General features: G+C 41.6%; 1 protein-coding gene across 11 annotated transcripts; it reads right to left on the reverse strand.

Annotated features, from left to right (window-relative positions):
* Positions 1–755: 755 nt before the first annotated feature.
* Positions 756–17,563, reverse strand: wnt2 (wingless-type MMTV integration site family member 2). 11 transcript variants are annotated; one of them, XR_003984892.1, is made up of 7 exons: positions 15,216–15,602; positions 14,844–15,064; positions 9,565–9,842; positions 9,194–9,458; positions 5,928–6,094; positions 5,216–5,351; positions 4,706–5,082 (listed from the first exon to the last, which is right to left on the reverse strand). XR_003984892.1 is itself a non-coding variant. In XM_030425664.1 (5 exons), exons 1-5 carry the CDS (start codon positions 16,039–16,041, stop codon positions 2,319–2,321), a joined length of 1,053 nt encoding a protein of 350 aa, XP_030281524.1. In that variant the 5' UTR covers positions 16,042–17,563; the 3' UTR covers positions 756–2,318. The 11 variants fall into 11 exon arrangements, 7 of the variants coding, with proteins under 7 accessions (XP_030281524.1, XP_030281522.1, XP_030281523.1 ...); XR_003984890.1 differs by having other exon boundaries at positions 5,167–5,351; XR_003984891.1 differs by lacking the exons at positions 4,706–5,082; positions 5,216–5,351 and adding an exon at positions 2,403–2,524.
* Between the last annotated feature and the right edge of the window lie 945 nt (positions 17,564–18,508).

Here is an 18,508-nt window from a genome sequence, read left to right on the forward strand (position 1 = left end):
CCACAGGTAGAGTTTCACCTGCAGCCACCAGGTGCTTTGATCTAAAGTAATCCTGAGGAACGATGGTGATCTTTACTTTGTTTCTGTATTTGAGACACAAACGTGACATTTTAAGGCGCAGCGGCACCCATTTTCTACAACACATGTATACTTTCATCAAAGGTAATAATATTTTAGAAGTTTGAACGTGTTTTTCTTAGTTATTATATGAAAACCTTTTAGCCAACCCTCTCGAACTTGTGTGAGCACCCAGTCTGCATTGTCGTTGTCAGGTTGTCAGACTTTCCAAATGAATCTTAAACTACGTCACCAAAGAGTGATGATGTCATTTCTACAAACGAACAAATGAATGAAAAATGGATGCTCACTTAAGTTTCAACTGTCTGTTAATTTGATTTCCATGCCAAACAGAATCAACAGAAAACAAAAGCTTCCTGGCCAGAAGAATAAATACATCCAAACGTGTAAAACAGTGTGGTTGGAAATAAAACACAATCAGCAAAGTGTAGATGGTCTGTAGGTGAAGCACAGACTTGAAGAGGTCTTCATGGATTGATAATAAATCGTTCCACACTGATTTAATTGCTGAGAACTGGCGACATCACTGGACAAATCCAACAGGAAACACAAGCAGATTCGACATCCATGTAGCAAACTCTGCATTTAATTCTGACTACCAAGTTTATCATCATTCATTAGAATGATAAAAAAAAACAAGTTAGAACAAAGCAGGAATTTCACTTATCTGACGGATCTGAGGAAGTGAAGAGTGTTTATTAGTTAAACAGTGTGTATTGATTACAGGTAATGGTTCCTTACGCTATACATCTGATTTTAATTTACACAACCACATATTTACATAAAACAAACAAACGAAGGCCTGTCTGGTTAAACTGTTTTGCTGAGAGATTTGGAATGAGTGTGTCGACACTTTGTCATGTTTAAACATGGAACCAGTGTAATGTAGTTTTGCCAGTTGCATCTGTCATCTCAGGTGAGCAGGTGAGTTACAGACTCAGTGACCTGTTCAGTCAGGACTTCACAAACACACTGGAGAGTAAATAAATACAGAGAAATGAGAAGAAATGATGGATGATTCACACCTCTGGAGAACATGACAGCAGATTGTTGAAGTGATTATTGAAGTGGATGTGTTTGCAGACGGCTTCTTCAGGCTGCAGTTTTCCTTCAAACTCAGACTAACAACATGTCTGTCGGTGTGCTGGATGGATTTAGACTAAAGTTAACAGTGACTGAGTGTGTTTACATCCACAGAATATTATATGTCTTACAGCAAATTTTAGAAGTAGACCTTGCAACAGGACAAGCTCGTCCTCAAATGCAATGTTTAAAATGTGACGTCATCTTGTTTGTTCTTTACTGTGTTCATTCATCAAGTTAGAAGCTTTTAGTCACATAAATTTGGTAAATGTGGAAATAAGATCCCAGATTCAGATCCCACCTGCACCTCTCAAAGACAGCTGCAGATGCAAATATGTTAAAGCTGCCACCTACGGGCAAGGAAAGCCTTCCTGCTGTAATTTTAACACTAAGGATTTTCATCTTTTTTTTTTTTTTTTAGGCTGTATCATTCATCTAATGCTGTCAATGATCATAGCTCGACGCTGGAGTAGGTCTTCATGTTAGTTGTAAAACCACAACAAACAAAACTGAAGCTATGAAAAGTTCCATCTGTGACTAACATTGACTGCAGGTGAACGAGTGTTAAAACTGTTGCAGCTATATGCATCTGTACAGGGGTACAGTATGTGGCGAGATTGACCCAGCTGAACCTGCTGGTCTAGACTGATACCGTTACTGTAGGTTGCGCAGTGTAATGAGTGTATAACAGGAGCCCAATGTGGAGAATCGGAAGCTTTCCAAATGATGAAATGTTTATACATTAGATGTCAGTTCCATAAAACGAGAGCTGTGTCAGTCTCTGAGGACCAGGTTGGGGTGTAGAGAGTCGCTGCAGTATGAACAGGTTTGTGTTGCTTTTTATAATATTTAAATAAAGGTACAGTTCACTACTTTTTTAACCTATAACATGTTGATGTAAGCTATTCAATGTTCCGTTCTGAAGTCTAGAGTCTTTGAAGGCAACATCTTCCAGCAGACAGAAGTGATTCGGAGATTAGTTACTAGCATGAGCAGCAAAGACAGAGCGCCACCTACATATACTTAAGCAGACCATCTACTATGACTGACAGCTGATCTTTGGGCAGTGAAATGAAGGCTGAGCACTGATGATGGAGAACGTCCCAGAAAATGTGCAGTCCCGTACATGTAGTGAGCAGCCGGCCAGTAGCGTCCAGTCACGTCTGGCCCTTGCAGGTGTGCACGTCCACCTGCTGGTGGCAGTCTCGGCAGTGCACGGCGCAGCACCAGTGGAACTTGCACTCACACTTGGTGGTCCGGCTGACCCGTGAGGTGTCGTAGCCTCGACCACAGCACATCACCTCGCAGCCGTCGATGCCGCGTGATGTCCGGTTACAGACCCGCCCTCCTGTCCCCATCGACCCTGAAGACAGAGAGAGAGAGACAGACATAGAGACAGACAGAGAGAGACAGACATAGAGAGAGACAGAGAGAGACAGAGAGAGAGGCCATTGAGCTTTTATGAATTATGAGTAAATATGGGCATACCAAGATAATCCTTCTTAGATTTCTGAAGTTCCTTCCCGCTTCCCTAATCGCTAACTCAGTTTAAACTTTTTGGAAATGCTGCACATCACAGGACCCACAGACTGTTTTAAATGTCGATTCCATGTTGTAAAAATGGTCTTAACAATGTATGATGAGCCTTGTGCACAAGAAACGTTTCTTCTCTAACATTGTTCCCAGACTGAAGCGAACGATGAGCTGAACTTCACTTCTACTCGAGGATAAATCCGTTTTTACTGCAGCAGTAGGATTTTCATTTCCCACTGTAACAACATCAGATTTCTCCACTAAATGCAAAAACACATTTCAGTAGTTTCCTTCCAATATGAGATTTCCTGTTTGACACCTACACTCACAATTATTCCAGGCTAAAAAGGTGAGAAGCATCATGGGAAATCACTTGGACGTCTTGAAGGAACAATCCCCCTTTAACAAAGCCGGTCCAGTGTGGAATCAGGACTTGGCGGGTTCATTAGCCAATCGGAGAAGTTGTACCGATAATGGAGAGCCAATGAGAGCACAGTATAATTCTGGCAGTACGGTGCAAAGGAGACAGAGGGGGCGAGTAAGATGATGAACGCTGGATCGAGGAGAGATGAGAGATTGATGATAGGAGCCGTCAGCCTGCACTCCCACTCTTCATCAGCTCTTCATTTTACAGGAGACATCCATCGCTTGCACGCACACACACACACACACACACACACAGCACTATCTCCTCAGACTGGCCACACTGATCGTGTACACATTCTCCTGAATGTCACCCTTCACTGGCCCACACACACACACACACACCTTCCAATTTTCCAATATCGGGCCCATATATGCCATGCATCAAATTTACATTAGTTATGTCAAGATAAACACAGCATTTTTCAACAAGCAAGTCTACCGGCCATTTCTGTGCTAAGCTAAGTGAAGTTCATGTCATATTAATAAAATTTGGCTAAAAGGTTGAATCAGTAAGATTTGTCCAAGCTGTTGCTAATCGCATCGCAAAGACAGTCGATCGTTGAGTCTCATTTCCAGGATCAAAGTCACATTCTGGGTAATTCTCACTTGGTTCCACACACAGAAGAAAAAAAATTGTCAGAAAAATCTACTGAGGTACAGTAACGAAGTATTTGTACTTGGTTGTTGTGCAAAGACATCATCAGCTTTCTTTCCCACTATTCTGTATATCTGACCTCTGTGAACTTCTCTCCGCTGCTTACCAGCACAGGACACTGGAGAAGTCTATAAAGAGCAGCGATCACACCCTGCGTCAGCAGAGCTCTTACATACACTACAGGATAATGCTGACAGCATCGCGCTCATCACAAACAGACCGCACCTCATTAAAATCACAACAATCCAACGGCATCTTTTCTGCCTGTTACATCACCTCAGAGACGAAGGTGTTACAGAGTTCACAGACTGCAGCAGAAAACAACTACAGCCAGCAGCTTCAGACTAACATACACTGTGGGTTCATATACACTTTCAGCCATTTGATCATTTTAGTATCCGATTAGTTGATCAGCATCAAATGATGATTATTATTATTATTATTATTATTATTATTATTATTATTATTATAATAACTAAAAATGTTTGTATTATAATTATTATTATTACAAAATGATCCCCAGCCGACATCCTAAATAGAGTCCTAAATCCCTTCAGCCACAGCAACATCCTAATCAACAATAATCTTGAACATTTATCAATGTGAAATGCAAAACAATCTTCTGGTTCCAGCCTTTCAAATCAAAGGATTTGCTTCTCTAAAAAAGAAAATAAAAAAAAATATTGCTATAAATTGAATATCTTTGGGTTTTGCCAAACAAAAGCCAAAGTTCTGCAACTGTCTGCTTAAACCTTACACTTAATTGTCTGAGATGGAAATTCCTTTTCACAGCAGTATCAAATACATGTTTTTGATATCTGAATGCGTAAAAAAAAAAAAAAAAAAACCTGCAACCTTGCAAACTTTATGTGACAATAATTTTAATTCTTTTTTGTTTTTTTTATTTTTGATTCCTTCTATATTTTTGTACAACTTTTGATCCCCCTGGTGTGTTTTTAATTGTTTATTCTGTAGGTGATGTACAGAATTAATTTGAAAAGAAATCTGTAATTTGACATTTCATAGATTCGAACAAAAAAAAAATCGACTGACAATCTCAACTGATGAATGAAATATCTGAAGCCCTGTAAAATTAAAAAAGCATCACTGACTCTGCAGTCTTTTCAAATTTTGTGACAATCTTGAATATGTTTGAGTTTTAATCTTAAACACTGAGATCAAACGCGAGCTGTAGCTGCTGCGGTGCAGATGTTGATCCAGCAGAGGACTTTGGCTGCACTGTGCAGGTGTGACTGACTGCTCCTGTCTGACTGTGAAGTGTTACTGAAGAAGAACATGTGTGTCTCCTGTATAAATAAAGGTTCAGAAAAAATGATGCACTGGCTTCAAGTACCATCTCGAACATTGTTCTGGAATTTGCTCGTGTTTACATTCTGCTCCGCTCTGCGAGTGCGGCCCGTCTCTGCACCGTTCCCTCACCAGGTAATATGTCTGGGCATGACCCGAAGCCCAGCCCCTCTCTGGCAGCGCGCCCGCCCGTCATCCGCGGTATGCTGCCCCGCTAGAGATGACATCACGGCCGGAGTCTTCCTCGCAGCCTTCGCTCTCTCTGCGTCTGCTTATTGAATTAAGATTAGGGGGCGCCGAGAGATGAGTTTAGCACCTGAGCCTCGCCGGGGCCGAGGGAAATTGATTTCACACTTTAAAGAGGCACAGAGGGGCCGTCTCACTATCTCTGTGGGCTCCGAGCCTGTGTGTGTGTGTGTGTGTGTGTGTGTGTGTGTGTGTGTGTGTGTGTGTGTGTGTGTGTGTGTGTGTCCATCTGTCTGTGAGAAAGGATTCAGTGTGTGTGTTTCCAGAATGATTGAGGGTAAGTTTGCATGTCTTTCAGAGGTTGTTCAGTGTGTGTGGGTGATGTGAGAAAGAACAAGAGCGAATAACTCAAAGTGTGTGTTTCAAGAGCGACTGTGCGTCATGTTTGTGTTGGTGTGTGTAAGCGTGAGTGTAAATGCGTGTCTAAAAGAGAGGGAGAGTTTTCGATGTACAGTACATGTCAGGATTGAGAGCGAGTTGACATGCCTGACTCTGTGTGTGTCCCAGAGGAGATAGTCTTTAGAGAGCAAGTGAGTTAAGTTCTCATGAGAGGCCCAGGGCCAAAACTGTGTGCGTGTGTGTGTGTGTGTTACCTCACCCTGCTTACATGCACACAGCACATAAAGCCCTCATGTCTGCTGTGAACCCTCTACTTGTTCCCAAAAGGGGGCCAGAGGTCCATCAGGATGATGATTCCAGCAGCACAATGAGGCCATGATCAGACTGTTGGGACGCAGCTGATGATTCTGTCCATTATCAGTTAACCTGCAGATTATCTTCTCATTAAAATGATTCATTGTTTGGTCTATACAACGTCAGAAAATTAAGCAAACATGTCCACCACAGTCTTTTAAAGCCAAGGTGATATCTTGTTTGGTTTGACAGCTCTCAACAGTTTATAACGTGGGTGTCACGTGAATTCATTGTAAAACTGAAACGGGAGCTTAGCTTTTTATCTCTACAATTTTGGTAGAATATGAAAGTGGAAAAAGTTAAACTTCTCCTCATTTTGTCTTCTACCAGAGCCCCTCACTTTTGGCTGAACAGCTGAGCGATGAAACATGCATACATCAAAGTCTGAACGCGAGAGAGAAAGAGACACTGCTCTGTCTCTCTCTGATAGAATGAGGAGCGTTTCACCTATAAACCATGAAGCAGAAGCGGCTGCCATACTGTTCCTGTCTTGTGAAAACGGAGACTGAAAGAACTTTGATCAAACTGTAAAACAAGGCAGTGCTGATCCACTATGAACAGACTAAAGACTTCACTACTTAGTGGTTGGAAAACAGAAGTGATTATATTTGGAGAAGACGGTAGAGCTGGGGAAGATGTCCTGACTGGATCTGGCTGAGAACCTGAGGGCATGCCGAGTCAGCAAATTGCCAATCACAAGCTAGCCAAGCTGTAAAGCATACCCTGCTTTATCTTCCATTTTACTCTGAATGGGACCACTGACCTGATGAGTTAAGTGAGAAGAAGTGTCATTTTTTCATAAATTTACATACAATCGGACGTCTCTTCTAAAACCAGTGGGATGTCCTCCTGCCGGCCATTAGAAAGACTGCAGGTTCGAGGCACTGCTGCATCGGCTTTAGAGGATGGATACCAGACTCTCAGGTTCACACAGTGGGCCTCATTAATGATAATGTTCTTTGATTTGTACCTGAACTTTATCTTATTATTATTATTATTTCTGATGGTGTGCTTACTTTTGATTCATAAAAAATGTTGAGCATGAAACCCTTACTTGAGCAGGTCGTAAGGGTCCTATTTGTAACTTACACACCTGGGATCTATAAGTCGCAAATCAACTTTATCTGACAGCACCTGCCTGGCGATTAAATAGTCAGGAATAGCCACGGGCAAAGAGAGAAAATCTAACTTTTTGGAAGATGAGATCAGGTCGGGTTTGGGCGTAAAAATGTGGCCTGAGCTGTAATTTGCTCCAATTTTCAGAAGAGGAAGCCCCCGTCCACAATTTATACAGTCTATGATTGCAACCCTCCTCCTCCCTCCATGTTTCCTGTCTGTAAACCGTCCAAAAGCAAAATACCAACAGATAAATCAACTGTGGAACTTATTTAATGACACCTTCACGCTCAGAGACACGACTACGCTCTCGCAGCTTTTATCTCCACACATCAAACAGCCCTGCCCTCTAAATTAAAACCATACTTCGGACCATTCTTCATGCTTCTTTAAGGTCGTAAAACTGTCTTGGCACCTAAAACACCATGACGGAGCCTGAGAACATCGACTGCAGTGCACAGAAGACATGACAAGGTTTGGATCTCTACATCATCCAAAGTTTCTTTTCCTGAGAAATATATCTTACGTGCAAAAACCTGCAGCTCAGTCACACTCATGCCTGTTTTTGTTTCATGTTTAGCCAATGATTGGTTACCCACAATGCAACACGGGGGGAAAAAATAGGAAAAACTTCATTTTTCATGAAATAACACCTAACAGGAGACAACTTTGGAGAAAGGCATCTCACACCAAACACAAACCCCTCCACGGTGTGTGTGTTGTGTTAGGTTGTATGATCCAACCTGCCCCTGAAATATGCCTCTCTTTGCAGGACAATCGTGCCCTCCGGCGTGTGTGTGTGTTTGCAGCGCTGGTGATTTATAATGATCTGTGGTGCTCTTAAGTTTCAGCCTACAGAAGTGTGTAATGGGTCTTAAACTGGCCGACACCCGATCGCCACGGATCATCTGCTGCCTGACAGGCATCCACCTCCGACTGAAACACACACACACACACACACACACACACACACACACACACACACACACACACACACACACACAAGCTCTTCTCTTCTTTCTCTCACACGGTTTTCATACAAAAACATTTTCCTTCTCACACCGTCTAACTGTCCTGTTCTGAGCCAGACACATAAACACAGATTTTACTCAGACACAGATTTCTTTTACAGATTACCTGTCTGGGCACAAATACTGGAGGTAAAGTACAAAAAACTAAAACCTCAGGTTGAAACATCTGAATTTTTATGTGCGTTCATGTAATCAATTCACAGAAAAATTCTGCAGAACTATAAAAAAAGTCATGTGTGTGTTTTTATGTTTTAATCGGACCAAAAGAAAATGCTCAGGTCAATAATTCTGTCACACCTGAGTGATGCAAAATTTGTTTACTTATGTCTGGCCGCAGTTCATTTGAAAAATACAGACAGATTGAATGAGACGAAATCAAACAATTACAATCCAGGTGTTCAACAGCAGCTGGAATTTTGACACACATGTCGACACTATGTCTTACCAACAACAAGGACTCCCCAACTCAACTGCAGGGCACAGAAAGAAACAACTGCTGCAGAGACACTGTCATTACGAACTGAAACCACAGCCTCCATCATTACACTGGACAAAGTGCCAACTGATGTGATCTATCTGCTGAGTCCCTGTTCCATCACTGGACACGTGACATGATAACATTCACTGAGAGTTGAAAAACATGCTAGCGCCAACCATAACTGCTCGAAGACAATGAAGGTTCATCTGTAACATCTTTGTTTTGGTTCATTTGGATGAAAATATGACATTTTGTATACATTTTGGTTAAATGAAACTGTTTCTGAATGAATAATAAATATTTTAACATTTAATTTAAACCTCAACAACCAAATATTGCCTTATATCAATCTGAACATCTACATTTCTTTTGGCCAGCAAATGACCAAATCAGTGCTGGAGAGTTGAGTGTATCTAGATACAATTGTAATCTGATTCATCTACAGTCAGACTCAGTCATCATTTCCAAACTCAATGTGGTATGAGAGCACTCTGAAGAGGGTTTAAGAACCAAAAGAAAAAAGGAAAATATTTGGAGGATGCTTACCTGACTTGTGGTCTTGTATGCAGTAGTCTGGCGAGTCCTCAAAGTACACCAGGTCATTCTTGCTGGGTCGTTTGAAGTGTGTGTGCGCGGCAGTGAACCCAGTGCCGTACTGGTTGACGGCCACCTGCACGGCGCCGTTGTACCTCTTGCGAAGGTGGTCGCCGGTGCGCCTGAAGTCGGACATGGCCAGCCAGCAGGTCCGAACGCTGCACGAGCCGCTGACGCCGTGACATTTGCACTCCAGAGTCATGAAGCGCTTCACCGCCTGGCAAGGAGACAAGACCAGTCACACATACTGCATATGATTTGTGAATCTGTCATCTAACCCCTGTTTGCACAATTCTAAAACCAAACATGCCCATATTTCCGACCTTCCTGCCGGCACGGTTGTTGTGCAAGTTCATGAGCGCTCGGGCGTCCCTCTCCTTCCTCTCTTTGGCGTCCACAAAGGCCTGGCTGAAGCGCATGGCGTGCTCAACATGGTCACTGCAGCCGCCCCAGTCAAAAGAGCCCTTGGCGTCCCGTGATGAGCCCTTCTTGGTGGGATCACAGGAGCAGGAGTCCAGCTCGCCTTGGCTGCAGGCCCGCGCCAACGTGTAGACCACGCCAGCCGAGGAAATTGCGTACATGAAGGCCACCTCGCGGCTGCCTGAAGGGAGAGGGGGAAATAGCGTAAACGAAAGAAGCTCCTTCCTAGATTATTTTTTTTGGTGTCAAGCACAGAATCTGATTTATTTACCTTGAAATTCAAAGTGGGAAACATATTTTTACTTTATTTCTAAAACATTTTAAAACATTTAACAGGCCAAAGCCATACCTAAACTATTATAACAAGACCTGAATCTATGAGAACAAGGTTTTTTTTGGCAATCAATTTAATAGTTCCTGAGATATTTCAGTCGAAACCACAAATGTGAACCCCATGATGGCCTTGGAGAAAAGGTCAGAGGATCACCAAAGTCATCCTCTGGGGCACCATGAATATCCCAGAATATGAATATACAAAATCATTTCATGGCAATCCATTCAACACTAAGGTGCTTCAGTCTGGACTGAATCCCCTCGAGCCATGTCGTGTTTGGCTAAAAAACATACAGAGCTACACACCGAGGTCAGAACCCTGACACCATATTCTCTGTCCAAATACTGGAGACCGAAAAGGATCAGCAGAGTTACTGGTACGCTTCTCTACATCAATAAACTCCACTGATGTGAGATGCAAATCAAACATAAAGGTTTTATCTCTCATTGATCTTGGATCTGGCGCTTCCCGATACAGGCTGGCTGACGGCACAATTAAGCCATGACAAACAGAGAGATCCTTCAAATGTTTGGCCACCGCTGCTACCTGTATGACCGATGTTTGTTGTTGTCTGCTCGGAGCTTTTATTTCATGCAGGGCATGAAATGAAAAACGCTTCATCTACCTCCAACATGGACAAACAGCAAACGTTTACCAGCAATGCCCTGATAGAGAACCCTGATCTCCCTCCACTTGTAACTGATGAGAGATCAGAGACATCAAAGGCTGAAAGACAAGGGTGTGTGTGTGTGTGTGTGTGTGTGTGTGTGTGCGTCTGTTTCTGTGTGTGTCTGTGTGTGACTAACTTCTGCAAAGGAGTTAGGACACACATGCACACACACACACATACACAGAAGAAGGGGATTTTTGACATGTTTAAAGCCATAAACTTTTTTGATTGTACTGTAATGTTTTTATGTTTAATCCATAAAACAATTTATGATTTTAAAGAACAATTATTTATGGTGTCATTTGTAAAATAAAGCTAGAAACTGAAGGTAGCTCCGGAAACACAGGGGGCAGCATATCACCAGGGTAACAAACAACTGCTGCTCTTTGCTCACTATCCTTGGCTGTAGCTAGCTACTGTTAGCTAATTAGCTCAGTTAGCCGTGGAGCCAGTGGACCAACACTTTGTCTGGGCTTGGAACTCAGATCACAGGGAGAGTCACCTGCCTTACGTGAGACTGAACACGACTGGACTCGAAACTGGGAATAAAACTCAGCCTCAAAGACCAACTATGGAGGTGCTTTACAGTGGCTCTGACTAAGACCATGACTGTGAAGACACGGCAGGGACGGGAGAAGCAGTGTCAATTGATTAATTTTGACCAAAACATAGGTGATTGTGGAAAGACAAATCAAGACTGCTGTTGGTAAGTTATTTAGTTAGTCTATGGCGAGTGTGTTTTAGGAAAGGTTAAGGGGGCAATTAAACTCTTCTTAGTTGAGTAAAAGAGATAAACTTGAATTCAGAAGGTGCATGGTTGTGTTTTTCTTTTAATGAGGAAAACATAAGTAAGAGTATTTCATTTTCTTGATATTTTCTGAGTTTATTTTGTGAATTTATTACGGCAACTACGAGGGCTATCGGACTATTGCCTCTTGCTGGGACAAAATTGGATTATGAGACAGGGTGGGCTAACTGGTTAGCATGCTAACTTCTGTAGACATCTCCTCAACACAGTACAAAGCTTTATTTGACATCAACATTGCACTCTGTTGATAATGTTTGTTCTTTTTTAAATTGTTTTTAACCAAAATTCTGGCCATATCGCACAAAGTGCTGCTTTAAATCAATCATTCAATCTCTAAACTGTCCAGTCATCATAATCCACAAGAGAGAGAGGGGAAATGAGTTTCTAAAAATGCTCACACACTCAGTTATTAGCATAAACCCTGGGCAAGAAGCTTTTCAAGCTACAGGGTTTCGCCATTTTTTTCGTGTCTTATCATCGAGATTGATATAAATATAAATAAATCCAGGCAATACAACCCTGATTCAATCTACGTAGAGAACAATTAAATATGTTATTTGACAAGGAACTATATTTACTTTATTGTTCCAGTCAATAGTTCTAGACAATTTTTAGGTAAAATCAAGGAAATCATCTATAATACAGGTGAGATAGCTATTAAAAGTTTTGTTATCAGTATTGAAACTTAGATGTTGTATTTACACTAGTATTTAAAAACTACAGATGACACTCTGCCTTGGCAAACGCACACTATAGATACAGTGATCAGTGTGTGCGTCCAAGTCCAGCAGCTAAGTTGAGCGTGCCTAACGAGGTTAATGAGGAGAACGCTGAGAGAACAAGACACCACCGAGGGAAAAACTCCTGTGTAATTGTTTGAAATTAGCCTGCTGACATTGACAATAAGGAGCTTCTGACGGGGCCCCGATGTGCCGTGATAATGCTGTGTGACACGGCCGGGGCCCAGCTGGGAGGTCCGAATACCACACGGCCGATTAGAGGCCCCGACATGAAACGGACTAAGTCGAAAGATCCGCCTCACAGGTTAAATCTCAGGGCATGGGAGAGGAACATCAGGCCGCCGGGTCCTGATGATCCTCCAGAAGCAATAAAAAAAAGATTATGACTTGTTATAACACGTCCTCACAGGAGTAACAGACTGACTTTAACTGCTGAGATGCACAGTGACACGTTTAATTTGACAGACCTCACATCTGTCACTGGCAGCAGCAGGCTGCTTTTCATTTCAGTCTCTGATGCTGCTAATTGCAACAACTAATTAGTGCAGGGGAGGAGGCATTTGTCATGCTCTTTGTAACATTTATTGTCCACGACAACCCTCCCCCCCAAAAAAATATGTGACCGTGTCTTCTCTTGACTTTGAAAAGCTCCATAAATCAGGTGACTTCTTCTGCAAATGATCCCGTAAGATAAACAGAGTTAATGACCCAACGTGGATCTTGAAAGTGGTGGGATTACTTTTATTTGGAAAAAGTCAAAATTTCTTCCATTCCTCATTTGAATGAGCTGAGTGGAGAGTAACTTCCTTACTGAGACAGTAGCTGAAGTGGATCTAACATAAACATCATTATGATGAAACTGAATCAAAACTTGTATACACCGTTTGTATTTTTCTATAAACCTGCAACTTATCACTTTTGTTTCTTTAAAATCTATAAAATCTGTATATTTTCTTTCATAAAATGTCAGAATTGTTTTTTTAAATGAACATCACACTTTCCAAAAGTCCCACGTGATGTCTTCAGATTGCTTGTTTTTCTCAACCGACAGTCAAAAAGCCAAGATATACAATAAAAATGATGCAAAACTGAGAAAATGTTATCATCTGAGAAGCTGGATCTGGGAAACGTTATTATGGTATCTATTCCGTATTAATGCTTGCTAAATGACTTACATGATCACTCAGTCATCAAAACTGTTACAGATTGCTTTTTCCTCCACTGACAAACGTTTCAGCACTAAATCTACATACCAGACGTCATGTAGTTGCCTTAACAAAGTACTGAGGCTCAACATAAGAACACATGGACAGAGAAACCAGTCGATGTGATAAATGTACAATTGTAAAGTGAGACGAGGCGTGGAATGTGATCCAACCTCTGTGAAGAAGAGAAGATATCTGCGAGGGAACTGTTTCCCAGGATGCCTCAGCGTTGCAATAAATCTACCCAACACTCTGAAAACCAATCAGTTGTTAGGATTTGTCAGCATTAAGTTGAGACATATGGTCAAACATGTTGGTTAGTGCAGGGCAGAGCGCTGTAACACACATGATCATGCAGAGATTGAATTCCAAAGGTGCCAGCAGCGCACAATGACCTGGAAACACGAACCGGCACACTGTCAACTGCTGCAGGCCATCTGCTCTCCAACTTTCTATTCTTAGTTGTGCACCTGAAGTCGTCATGTCGTTACCAAGATCCCTGCGTCTGATATCATTTACTGCAAGGGTGAGCAATATAAACAAAGTTACCTCAGTACTGGTGACATTTACTGTAGGTTAGGAGTCAAAAGATTGCTGATGTTTTCCTCCAACAAAATCTTCTAGTTTTCAAGTTTAGGTTCTGACTTATCTCATCACGAGAGACAATATGACTCTAGAAAGAGAAAAATTAAGCGTTTCAAAACTTTAATTTAATGTAACTTTCATCTGATGTCAACAGACAAAAACAAGGACGACAGTCAAGCAGCTATTAAAAATTAAATTAAGATTATTTGGTTACAACAAACTAAAAAAAAAAAAAGTTTACAGGGAAAACTTCTGTAATTTCTATCATGCCTGTCCTTAAGGGCTGCACCCAACATTTTTCTTTTCCACTACCGATATGTATGCTCAAAAAATACATTACGAATTCTATGAATTGTTAAAAAAAAAAAGGTTAAATATACCCATCACAATTTCCCAGACCTTAAAGTGACATCTTCAAACCGCTTCTTTAGTCAAACCAACAGTCAAAAGCTCATAAGACTCATTTACTGACTCAGAAAAGCACAACATTTTCACATTTTAGAAGCTAGAACCAGCAAATGTTTGACATTTTTGCTTGAAAAATGACTGAAATGATTGATTGCGGTTTATTTTCTTTTGATTGACTAATCCACAACAGTTGAAACTTTATTGTCCCTCTGAGGGGTCAGAAGTTAACTACAACTGCAGCCCTGGAGCTGAGAGAGGCTCAGTGACTTGCTCAGGGACACTTCAGCAGGCAGGATGCTTGCTGGACATGAACTTTTAACTTCAGAGCCTCTAAATTAAAAAATGTTTCTCCCTCAATTTGTTTTCAAACTCCTGTTAGTTTAAAATTAAATGTTATTGAGGCTAAAGTGAGAAAGGTGTCCCTCCACTCACTGCGTAGCAACAGACGTCCGAACAGGTTGTGGTCTCTGGCCGTGGTGTTGCAGTTCCAGCGGTGGTTGCGGAACTGGTGCTGGCACTCCGAGATCCAGTCCTTCATACCGGCCCCGATGGCCTGCATCACTTTCGGGTGCTGGCGGCACAGCTGGCGCTGCTTGTTCACCAGACCAGGGATGTTGTCACACATCACCTGGGAGCCCAGGGTGCCCATGTACCTGCCGAGTGGAGGAGCAGACACTCGTTAAGATCCCAGAAAATGTTTTAATCATTAATTGAGGAAGAAACAAAAACACCTAGTCCAGAGTCTGATTTAACAGTCTCTAAATGATCTGAGACAGAAACTAAAGAACATGAATCTGAACTCACACTTGATATTTAACTTCTGCAAAATAGGTAAGAGGAGAGAAAGATAATGACACGACAAGGCAAAAAGGTGTTCTCTGAAGAATTGTGTTGAAATCACTTGAACAAGTCCACACTCCCATGTACCTGCAGAACAAGGTGATGAAAGACTGGCAGGGAATTTGAACACTTGCAGTCTGCAGCAATTAAATACAAGAGCAGCATGAAAAAAGGGAACTGAAAGGAAATTATCCGTCCAAACAGTATCTCACTATCACAGGCAGTATGAAGTCTGGAATTTGGAAACAGAACCTTTGCAAATATTCATTAAAGATTCAAGAGAAAGACAGCAAATACAGAGAAATTAAATTATATCAAATGACTTTATCCTAGAAACTTATCTCTCCAAATATTCAGTCTCCAACTTCAGGATTTCAAAAAAAAAAACAAAAAAAAAAAAAACAACAACACGGCAATGAAAACCATGGAGGACATTTTCTCGTTTCATATCAACAAAAGTAAAACCGTTTTTATTAAAGTTTTACAAGTAAAATTAACTGTTAAGATGTTTTTCAAAGTAAAAAAAAAACAAAACATGTTTACAGGTAGTCTACTGGTTTAAAGATTAATTAAACATTTAACCGTATTGGAGCGCATTCTGCGCGTCACAGTAAATGTGCCAGTTTAATAGGAGAGCCATGCATTCAGCGCATGGGCTCTAGGAACAGCATTTAAATAAAGACGTTAAATCAGTGCACAACACTTACCACCAGGATGCATCGACCCCGGCCGTCAGCCAGCAGATTGTCACCGATAAATAAAAACATATTCCACTTGGCAATAAGTTCATATTAACCAAACGTTGGTCCTTTATGGATCTGGACGGAGCATTTCCACGGATGAAAGAAAAATATAAAATAGATGAGAAGACGAAACTTGTTGAATCTCCAAATCAAGCTCGGATTAAAAATATAACATCACAGGACAGTCGGAGGTTTGCGCGTAAAAGCCATGACCGGCTCGGGTTCTGCGCGGTGGCGAAGCGCTTATGAGGAAAAAGGAAAGAGCGGCTGTCTAATAGTCCGGCAAATATTTTCAGTGGAGATGATGAGCTATCAGGTTTAAATTGCTTTACACAAGGGGTGGGCAGAGTCCCGTCTAAGGAATGAGGTGAAGAAATGAGATGTCTGAGAGTATCTGTTCAGGCTGGTTTGACACCAGACAGGCTTGGCCCGCGTCCAGACCGGAGCTCCGCCGCTCTGAGATGTGGTCCGAGCTGATGGGCTCCTCACTCGAACTGCACCGACGCGTTCAGGGAAGAAGCCCGGGGACACTCAGCCAATGTCAGTCACCAGGAAAACGCACAAACCCGCTTAGATTCGGCACGTTTGCGCACAAGATAGGGACTTCTTTTTGGCAAGGGATGCACGTCTTTTACGCACAAGACTTCGATGGATGCACAGTGGTCACTCGATGCAGAAACCGGTATTTGTTTACTGGCGTGATAAATAATGAGACATGAAACTACACCCACATCACATAATGACCTTTCTGCTTCTAAATACAGTTCCCTGGCTTTCATTTGTCATTTATTTATTTTGTAAACATTTAGTAATTTTCTGACCATTAAAGACTAAACTTGGAATACAATTTGGATTTACTTAAAAGGTGAGAGACCATTCCCATTCCTCACTGACACTCGGGTACCAAATATTTCTGATCTCCAAAGCATGACGCATCGTTATTTTACATCCTTACACAAACCAACAGTCAGTCCGACTAATAACTCGGGAATGATGTTTAAAAAACAGAGAGGCGAAGGAACAAAATTACGCACCGATTCTCCCAAACCAGCACCTTAAGGTGATGTGTCCATTTCAATTGGATTATCTATCACGGTCTGTTTGAACTCTCTTGGGGAAATCTGTACCACTGTCACACGGTATTTCCTCCATCTTTGATCTGGCCCGGGTGTATCTGGAGGTCCGGAGACCCTGACCAGATGAGATTAATGGGCAAATTGGATTTTTTTCCCATGATCCCCGTGGAAGAAAACCATAAAACAACAAGGAGATTGGGAGCGCTCTCTCTGCTCTCCTCGGCCCATTGAACACGACTTTGTTGTTGCAGAGGCAGTAGTTGTAATACGTCTGTAATATAAATCCAATTTAATTGGAGTAATTCGCATTATGGCTGGTCACTGATGTTCACTACATGTTTTATGAGAAAGACTGGTCATTTATGACAATCACTGATGTGAAGTCAGGTCACCGCCTGAGGTGACTGACTAATTGCCCTCATGATCTGGAGTCACTTAAAGGACTGAGCTGATAAACACAGCACAACAATCAAGGCTCGAACATTTTATGTGTCCATGTTCCTATTTAAAAGAGCTCCCTCAACTGAACTTGAACATCTTGGGGGATGGGTGAACCTTTATGTGGTTGAAGACAGAAGAACCTAAACAACAGTTACAACTCTGAATTAAAACAAACAAAAACATATCATATTCCAGTCCAGTGTGTAAGATTTATTTAAGGGCAGTCTTTCCCTGAATCGTTCTTTTTCATTAGCTGAGAATAAGCCTTTAAAATCTAAAGAAGCAGCTCCTTCATGTTGCACTGCTGTGTTTGTACAGCAGTCCAGGATGTACAAACCACCAAATCAAGCAAGGGCTGTCCAAGACTTTTTGAAAGTCTCTGTCTCATCTACGAATCGACCACATTTTCACTCAGTCTGGAATTTATTTGAAGACCATGACTGCAAGTATTGTTTGACACATACTGTACTTCCTGATTGTTTCCATGGTAGAAGGTAAAACATGGAAAAGCATAGTTGAATAAAGATTAAGTTCATTTCAGCTCCTTTGTGTTTGTATTTGTTTGCTCATAGAAAAAAGTCAAATTCCCCAATATATAAAAATTACCTCCACAATGTTTTTGATACATTCATAATTACAGACACACATACTGCAGATATGGCAATTAAAGAGGTGTATGAAGATGAATTTCCATGTGTCAACTGAGTGTTTTCATGCGAATGTGGATCTTTCAGATAAACTTTAGGAGTACCTATGGTTTGCAGGTTCCACTTGTCTGCCTTGGTCTTGGTCTTGACTTCGTCTCAACCCCCTAAAGCCTTCGACTCGTCTCAGCCTCGATACACTCAGGTCTTGGTCATGACTGTCTCAGCTGGACTTGATTATAATGCTGGTAGTCAGGAGACATTTAGCTTAGCTCAGCATAAAGACCTGAAGCAGGAGGACAGAGATTGGCTCTCTCCAAAGTTCCAAAAGTAAATCTACTGACTTAACTTCC

This window comes from Sparus aurata, chromosome 8 (genome assembly GCF_900880675.1).
Source record: "Sparus aurata chromosome 8, fSpaAur1.1, whole genome shotgun sequence".
In the NCBI taxonomy this organism is placed as follows: domain Eukaryota; kingdom Metazoa; phylum Chordata; class Actinopteri; order Spariformes; family Sparidae; genus Sparus; species Sparus aurata.

Excerpts from the sequence above, each read along its gene's own strand:
- wnt2 (XM_030425662.1), bottom strand. The coding sequence starts at position 15,334 with ATGGGAGTGTGGACTTGTTCAAGTGATTTCAACACAATTCTTCAGAGA. Across the intron at positions 9,459-9,564 it reads ACAACCGTGCCGGCAGGAAG|GCGGTGAAGCGCTTCATGAC; the intron begins GTCGGAAATATG and ends TCTCCTTGCCAG. Across the intron at positions 2,525-9,193 it reads CATACAAGACCACAAGTCAG|GGTCGATGGGGACAGGAGGG; the intron begins GTAAGCATCCTC and ends CTCTGTCTTCAG.